This window comes from Ammospiza nelsoni, chromosome 9, assembly GCF_027579445.1.
Source record: "Ammospiza nelsoni isolate bAmmNel1 chromosome 9, bAmmNel1.pri, whole genome shotgun sequence".
In the NCBI taxonomy this organism is placed as follows: domain Eukaryota; kingdom Metazoa; phylum Chordata; class Aves; order Passeriformes; family Passerellidae; genus Ammospiza; species Ammospiza nelsoni.
The window spans coordinates 31,498,762-31,507,746 of NC_080641.1; the positions used below are offsets into that span (position 1 = coordinate 31,498,762).

At 54.3% G+C, this 8,985-nt stretch overlaps 1 protein-coding gene across 1 annotated transcript; it reads right to left on the reverse strand.

The window, feature by feature from the left end:
- Nucleotides 1–2,093: 2,093 nt before the first annotated feature.
- Nucleotides 2,094–8,289, reverse strand: CDCP2 (CUB domain containing protein 2). Its single transcript, XM_059478708.1, has 6 exons — nucleotides 8,214–8,289; nucleotides 6,221–6,568; nucleotides 5,787–6,131; nucleotides 5,015–5,368; nucleotides 2,592–2,770; nucleotides 2,094–2,408 (listed from the first exon to the last, which is right to left on the reverse strand). Exons 1-6 carry the CDS (start codon nucleotides 8,287–8,289, stop codon nucleotides 2,094–2,096), a joined length of 1,617 nt encoding a protein of 538 aa, XP_059334691.1.
- Between the last annotated feature and the right edge of the window lie 696 nt (nucleotides 8,290–8,985).

Genomic DNA, 8,985 nt, shown 5'->3' on the forward strand with positions numbered 1-8,985 from the left:
GCAGGCCTGGGGCTGCTGGGGAACCCCTTGACTCAGGAGCAGAGCTGCTCCCACAGCACCAGTCCTGCATCCACAGGGATGTGTGCAGGGGACCACTTCACCCAGGGATGCTTGGGTGGCTGTGAACTGGAAACCCTCCCTGGAGTGACCAGGTCCAGCTCCTGATTTGAGTGCACACCAACAGCTGTCCAGAAAAGCCTTTTCTCTGCAAATCACAGGGTTCTGGAGGCTCCAGCTGGGCAAGGAATGCCTGTCCTGCAGGCAAGGGCTGGATGCTGCTGGGTGCTGTGGGCTCCCTGCCAGGCACCAGCAGCCACAGTGCTCACCTGTTCCAGCAATCTGGGCCACCAAGAAGGTTAATTATATCTTTAAGTTTCTTTCAGTTGTCAAATCTTGTAACTGTGGTCTCAAGCTGACAGTTCTGTACCCAGCAATTAACCGGCAGTGAGGCTCTGCAAGCAGCGGGGGAGGCTGGCCTTGTTTACCATCTCTGCACACAACAGGCTCTCAAAACACTCCCTTAATGGAGCTTCACAGCGCTGGCAAATATTTCCCTTGCAAATCTCGCATTTGCCGATGTGTTGCACCAACAAACGCCAAATCAATCCAGATCTGGTAACGAAGGCTCCTCGTTAGAGGCACGCGCAGCCCTGTGCCTTCTTCCCTCCCCAGACACTCTCTCAGGGCTGGTGCAATCCAGGAGGAAAAGCTGCTCCATCATCATCATCGTCATCCTGTTCCTTTGCTGCTGCTTCCTCTGATGCTCTGATGAACAGAGCTGTCCCAGAGGGAAGCAGGACATCAGTCAGGGCAGCCTTTCACCAATGGGACTCTCCTACAGACCCTACTAAATGCTGGATTCAACAGCACCAGGGGTTTGCTGTGCCCTGAATGACCACACTGGGATACTTCAGGATCTCTCCCTGCACTGCAGTGTGTTTCACATAGGCTGGAGGAGGAGGGGTGGCCTCTTTCCATAGCAAGATTTTACGTGGCTTTGACACATGCTGGCTCTGAGCCACAGGGATGAACACAGGCTGCTCTGTGACAGCCACCCCCTCTTTGATGCTGAAGGGCAATGTCCTTTGTGCTGGGGTGGCACAGGAGGCAGGCAGAGGTCACTCAGGCATCCATCAGGACTCTTGGTGAGGATCCCCAGTTTTCTGGAGGGGCAGATGTTCACAGGACTCTTCATGTTCTCAGGTGCTGAACTCACCTTCTGCAGGGACCATGAGTGGAGATCTGGTGTCATTGAGGTCCCAGCCCCTCCTGCCAAGGTTTTCTTTACAGGGTACAAAACCTCTGCACTCCAACATCTCCCCAGGCCATAGCAGGATTTGCCCATATTTTCACACTTCAGGAGTAATGCTGGTAGAGAGTTTACAGCTGCGGATACCTGGATATGATAGAAAGAAGGAAAACACAGAGAAGAGGATTGTTCTCCTCCCCTCCAGCTGCTGGTGGCTGAGGCACTCAGTGAGTCCTGTGAGAAGGTGAGACAACATGAGAAGATCAAACAAGGAGCTCCAGGGCACAGCAAATGCATCTCATCACATCACCCACAGACACCCAGAAACATCACCTGGGAGCACCTACATGAGCTACATCTGTGTGTGCCAGGTGGAGATCCCTGTAACACAGCTCCACAGTCCCCCAAGCACGGGCTGGGAGCAGGGAGAACATTTGTTGGGAATATAGCTGCATTTGGGGATGGTTTGTACCTCCAAGAATTCAGCTAGAAATAATTGACAGGAAGATTTGCAGCCATCGGCAAACAACGTTTCTTTCCTGAAAGCAGCAGCACTACAGGGAAAACAAATTGAAGCAGGTGCGGGAAGAGTTAGGGAGCACAAGAATTGCATTCCTGAGCCAAATGGACAGATTGAAACAGAGGAAAACAAATTGGGAAGGGAAACGGCTGCCTATTGCCCAGATTTTTCAGGCACTAAGAGAAGGCGGAGGTTGGGTTCAGGCTCAGTTTCAGGGCCTGGGAGCTGTGTTAGGGTTCAGCTTGGGGTGAGGGTGGATTTTGGGGTGCCTTTCTGCCCTGGGCATGACTGGGACTGCAATCCCTGGAGTGTGGAAAGAGCATCCTAGAGAAGCACCAGCCCCACCACTGCGATGACCATGAGGAGCCCAGCCAGGATGCAGATGCTGATGAAGACGATGTCGCTGGTGTCCTGGCTCTTGATCTCACGGGCATCGACCGCTTCCCCCTCCCACTTCTGGGCATCCACCAGGTTTTCTGCCTGGCTGAGCCTGGATGGATCAGGGCCAGCAATAAGGGTCACTGAGGCTTCCTTCCTCTTTGGCTCACACTGCACCTCGTACTGGTGGATGTCCTCCTGGTCTCCCACTGAAAAATCAATGTAGAGGGTGCTGACGATGACAGACGTGTTGTTGCGTCTCTGCAAGACAAGGGACACGGCTCATCAGGGCTTGGTGCAGCTCCTGTTCACAGGGGTTTGGAGGGGCTGGCCAGGAATCAGGCCAGTATCTGCTGGGAAAACGTGAGAGGGACTGGAATACCTCTCTGCAGCCAGCACAGGGCTAACCCTTTACACAGCTTGCTGTAAATGCTGATCACTTACCTGGGATTCAGTGCCACAGGTGTCAAACCTGGTGTGTATTTTAAAGTTCCTGCCAACCACCTGGGCTGCACAGGAGGGGGTCCCCAAATAAATCCTATTCCTCTCCAGCTGGGCCAGGGACTGCACAGGGATCTGGATGTGGAAGTCTGTCCGGGTGCAGCTGACATTCATGGGCACAACTGTTGGGACAGAAAACAGGGTGCATGTGTAGGACTCATGGGGAGAGGGGGTTTCAGAAAAAAAGCTACCTCCAGAATGCAGAAAGCAATCAATATCAGTATTTTAGCCCTGTCCCATGCCAAGGGCAGACATGGATGGCTCCCAGGAGCTGCTCTGCTTTCTTCCCAAGGCAGAGATCTCACCATCAACACTCCTGAACCCCATCCTCCTTCTAGGGCACACACAGGTGCCATTACAGGCAACACCATCCTGCTGTCACTGCCACTCTCCAGCACTACAAAGTCAGCAGGACATTTGAGTTTCTGCCCAGGACCAGACCACAGGAGCTTTGTGGATGGCTTGCCATGGGCACAGCACTCCCCTGCATCCTACAACACCCCTGCAAGAGACACTACATTGATGAAACAGAGGAGACTTATCTTGGAGGGATCCCATGCATGCCCTGGAGCGAGGCAGCTCCATGGCTGCCCATGGCCCTCCTGAAAGGGTGAGGTGGGTTCATGGCCCTGGGGCATCTTCCTGGGGAATGGCCCAGCCCCTGTTTGGCCTCTCTGGATGTGGAAAGCATCCACACAGGGAAAGAAGCAGGGAGGAAAAATACCCCCCTCTTTAAAGTGAATAAGTGAATCCTTGCTCAGCACGAACTAACCACTTGGGCAATATGAATTATTGAATTATTCCAGCTCCTTCTGAATCTCAGCCTTATGAAACTGGGAAGATGCAATAAAATCAATACAAAAAAATAGTGTCACTTTGCTTCGCTTAGTGCATTATAAAACCATTAGAAGATTTACCAAATAACTAAAGTGCATTAGATCAGGAGGAGAAGAAAGTGGATCCTCTCTGCTGGCATGAAGGCTTTCATTTCAATGGCCATAAATCACACATGCCCCACCCAAACCTTGCCTTTTGGTGGGCCTGAAAGGGAAAAACCTGCATGGCTGAAGGGCTGTGGGTGTGGATGCAGAGACTGAGGTGCCCCTTTGCCTCTGTGGGCTCCTGAGGGAGCTGCTGGTGTGCCCAGTGGGAGCAGCTGCTCTCCTGGCAGTGCTGGCAGCTGGGTGTGACATGCAGGACATTAATCACAAGCAGATGCTGGAATCACTGGGCAAACACAGCCAGCAGGCTCAGCTCTGTGGAGGGAGGCTCAGTTTCACATCCAAGCCTTTGTCCTCCCCTAGCATGCATCTGGCAGGGTGTACCAGGGGATGCAGGAGCCTTGGGCACTTGTGAGATGTCACACCTCCGTTTGTGATGGGACATCCCCAACTATCTGTTTGCAGGCTGCTCCCTCTGGAGCAGTGACACCAGGATTTTCTCCCTGCACAGTGAGAAATCATCAAGAACAGGAACAGACCTGCTGTGCACACTACAGCCCTACTAAATGTTCAGTACTACCTCTCCCCCTCCAGAGACTCAGGACAAAACTCTATCCCATCTCTAACTCCAAGAGCCACATACCTCCAAATCCTTTCTGCTGTGCTGGAAGTGAAGAATGATTTTGCAGCTGAGGGATAAAACTCAGGCCAGCCTCCCCAGTGCCTGTGCTGCCAGTCCAGCAGCCCTGCTCTGGCTCCAGCCTCTGGAAAGGCTGCCCCTGGCTGAATCATGCCTGACCCACGGGTCAGCTCGGATGTAATTATACTGAAATACAACAAACACCATAAATTTGCTGGTGTTTGAGGTGCAAAGGCTGGCAAATAGAGCAGGAAGGTCACACACTGCTCCTCCCACCAGCTGCAAACATGCCAGACACGCTGGCTGGGACACTGCAGGCCAGCAGCAGGGGTGTGCCAGGCAGGGCTGGCCAGGTGGATTGGGGAATGCTGTGCCCTGGGAGTCCTGCCTTTCCTGGAGGAGGAGACATGGTTTATGCCTGCGTGCTCAGCCATGTGCTGGCAAGGCTGGAACATCCAGGGGAGAGGGGAACAAAGCAGTGAAGCTTGAACTTGTCACCTCTCTGGGGTTTTGGCCCATTAAAAACTCCCAGGTTATCTCTCCTCACACCCTGAGAGAGGAACAGGAACATGGCAGTGGCAGACACACAGGAATTTGAAGCTGGAAAGCATCTCCTGAATACTAAACACAATGTGCAGCTCGCTTGCCACGTCTCCCTCTGCCCCACCCCTAAAGAGCCACGGGCTCTGTTCCTGCAGACAGGCACCTTCACTGATGATCCTTCTGGAAACTACATGGTCTCAGGCACGTCCCAATGGAACCACAGCACCCAAGTGGGACCTTACCTCCCACGTAGGAGATGGAGAAGCCCCTCTTGGCCGTGTTGCGGTCGGTGTGGAGGAGCAGGAGCAGCCGGTTGCTGCGGGAGGTGACGGGTGCCAGGCTCTCCCGCCCACACCAGCGGCCCAGCAGGGATCCACTCTCGGTGCCACCATCAAAGGCAGACAAGTGATCGTAGTCACAGCCCCCCGTCAGGCTGCTCCGGCCCTCCAGCTCCATGTCCTGGAAGAAGACCTTGACCCGGTAGCCCGGGGGAAGCTGGATGCTCCACTGGCACTTGAGGTTGTTGGGGTAGAAGTTGGGGTACTGAGGGCTGGAGAAATTCCCTTTGATGGTGGTGAACACCTCCTGGCACTCGCCTGCTCAGGGAAAAAGGGGAAAGGAAAAATCAAAAGCAAACCTGAAGCCTTCTTGCTCTATTGCTAAGGGATGCTCTGCCCTTCACCTCACTGCTCCCAGCCTTGTGTTTGGCCAATGGACAGCCAGCAGTTTTGGGGGATGGAAACTCCCAGGGCAGTCAAAGTCCTACAGGAGCAACCCATATCCCCAGGGAATGGCATGAGCATGGGTGACTCCTGCTCAAGAGGGCAACCCAAGGCTTGGAATAGCCACAGTGATGCCATTTGCATTGGCACCATCATCTCATGGGCTCTCCTCAAAGGAATCCCCCCCATGATCATCTCTTGCTGCTGTGGGAGGGGGAGAATCACCACACCAACCCAGGGTCTGTCCCCACATCCTTTCCATTGCCCCACCACCCTGAGACCCCCCCCAAACCTGAGTAGAAATGGGCCTTGAAGCCCCTGCCACCGATGTTGAAGTCTGACTTGAAGATGATGAGGAGGTGTGGGGTGGAGGAGACGGTGCGGGGCGGGCGGGCGCTGCCGCAGTAACGCCCCAGGCTGGGGGCAGTGACCGTGGGGCCATCAAAAAGCGCCACGTAGTCAAAGCCACAGCCTTGGCCCCCCTCCATCTGGAAGTCAGCGAACACCAGGGTGAGGGGGCCACCCCCGCTGGCGCCCCCGATGCTCCAGCGGCACTCGGCATCGTTGGGGTAACTCTCGGGGTAGCGCGGGCTGGTGATCTCCCCAGAGAGCCCCGTCAGCTGCCCACCGCAGGCGTCTGCAGGGAGGCAAGGGTGATGAGGGCAGTGGCAGAGCAGGGATGGATGGATGGATGGGTGCTCAGAGCCCACCACACCTCTCTGCTACCTTTCCTGTAGGCGGCGGCGAAGCCGTGCTTGGCCACGTGCCGGTCGGAGCGGAACACCACGGCCATGACATGCCAGGCGGAGGAGAAGGGTGGCGGGGGGCTGTGGCCACAGAAGGTGCCCAGGAGGTTGCCCTGGTCCCGGGCAGCCCCGCTGTACACCTGGAGGTAGTCGTAGGCGCAGGTGTCGTGGTACTCCAGCTCGAAGTGGCTGAAGGAGAGCAGGACGGAGGAGCCCTCGGCCACCACGATGAGCCACGTGCACTCGGTCTCATAGGGATACAGCCCCGGGAAGTTGGGGCTGGAGAAATTGCCAGAGGGTGCTGAAAGTACTCCCCCACATTTGATACCTGGGGGACACAGAAGGGAGTGTGATGTCCCCTTTCCAGGGGAAGCCTAAAAGAATGGAGACAGGGTGCACACCACCAGCTCCATCCCACCACCACAGTACCAGAACACCAGCATCCTGCAGAACTCCACTGGGCTTGTCCACCCACTCTTCCTGGAGGACACATGTGCCCCCATCACCTTTCATCCCTCCCTTTTCCCCATGCTGCCCTGTGGGGGCTGCAGCAGGGCTCAGCTGTGCCCCTGAGCTTGTCCTGCCAGTGCCAGCACAGCATCCCCACCTGATTATGGCTGGGGAAAAGGAAGTTGGGAGGGAGTTTTAAAGGCTTAGTGGTACCAGGCTTGCTGGTGCCCCAGCTGCCCAGCCCTTCAGCTTAGTGCCTCCCACTGACCCCACTCCCTCCATATAAGGGTGGTATCAGAGAATTCGAGCTGGGAGAAGCAGGGGTGAAGGGCTCGATGTGCTGAACAATGAGTTATGCATGTAGGGATCGATTTCCTAATGAAATCTTTATACTGAGACATGGTTATTATAAAATAAGGCTGAGAGAGGCCTGCTGTCACCTGCCCCTGGGTCTGATTAGGGCTGGGGTGAAGAGGCTGATACAGGGGGAACATACATCATGTCTGGGAGGGATGCAGACCCTGCACAGCCCCCAGGAGACATGTGTGGGTTCCCAAACAAGGCTGGGCGCTCACTGCCATCAATCTGGGCCAAGTATATTGCAAATCAATAGTCAGCCTGTGCACATTGCTTTTCATCCTGCTCACTGGCACAGTGACCTCCCAGCAAGGGGGTCCTGGGATGTGTGGGATGCAGTACCACGAATGTTTCTGGCCAGATCTAAAATCACCTTGCTAATTACTGGGCATAGGCAGTGAAGTAATATGGGGCTGGTACTGAAGGAATAATGTTGTTGAAATAAATACCCAAGAGGGGAGCCTGTGGGAGATGTGGGTAGCCACAGTAAGGATGGATGGATGGATTAAGGGCTGGGAGCCTTGGGGTGCTCTGGGAAGCCCAGGTGGGTGAATGTGGGGGATGAGCAGGCACCACAGGGCAGTGGTGTGGCCTCAGGAGCACCTGTACCAGCGCCAGGGAAGGGTTTTGATTTCTGGCTCAGCCTTCTGTGAGAAAGGCCTTGCCATTTTGGGATGGGGGATTGCTTGGGCCACCCTATTCCCTGGATTACTGTGTCATCTGCTAACCCTGCCCTGCATCCTGAGGGACCTTTTATCTGGGTGAGAGATTATTTGCATGCCTGCCACATACACATACATGTATACATTCACATATAAATGTATGTGTGTATATAGATTTATATAGTCAAGTGCAGCTCCAGAAGCTAACAGACCCTTCACCATAGCACCTGTACACCACAACAGGACAGCCCCTACCTGCACTCCTCAGTAAGGTAAGCATGAAGCAGAAACCCAAGCACAGAGCAGTGTCCCACACTTGCTGCCACCACAACAATGACTCCAGATCCCTGCTCCGTGTCCCTGGCCTGAGCCAGCCCCTCTCCCTGCAGGACAACTGGATCCCACTCACACCCCAGAGCCTCTGTGGCACTGCAAATGGCCCTCCCCTCCTCAGGAACCATGGGCGCCCATGCAGCCCACCAGGAGCTGGGACCAGGCTCTTACCTCTGCTGGGAGCATCCCCGAGAGCCCTGCAGAGCACGGCCAGCGCTGCCAGACAGCCCAGCCCTGTGCACCCCATCCTCCAGCAGGCAAATCTCCCCTCACCAGTGCCCGAGCATCCTTTTGGAGCTGTCTATCTGGGAGGAAAAAAAAACAAATAAAGAGAGAAATAAATAAAAAGCAGGAGGACTGTAGAATTAATAGCGGAATGAATAATTCATCACTTGTTTGAATTAAGAGCAGCAAGGTAACTTGATCTATTCCTCCCTTCCTTCACTCAGTTTTAATGATCTGGATCAAATGTCCCAAGGATTTACACTATACCAGATACCTTGTCAATACACTATATTTAGAAGAGATATTAATGTTTCAGAAATGGTGTATAACGGCAATAAGTCTGGGCTGACAATATGCCCTTAAGGGGCTATGAAAATAATTTAGTTGGCCAGGCAAGCCAGCGAACCAAAATGGGAATTTCAGACTTACCGCGGAAAAGCATCTCAGGAATTAACATGATTTATACTGCGGCACCCACTGCACAAAGCCAGCTGGTGGTGAGGGCTACACAAACAGGGAGCAGGATGGAAAGGCAGCTGGCTGCCAGGTCAGCATCCCTGCCCCAGGAGTCCAGGCTCAGCAGGATGCTCAGCCCGGGAACGCAGCAGTCGTGAGCACTAAAGATAGCAAATCCCACCTCCCCCGAGGAAGATTAGAGATGAATTGTGACTCATGGGCAAAAAACATCGATTATTATAGAACCTGCTAAGGCCTTGGA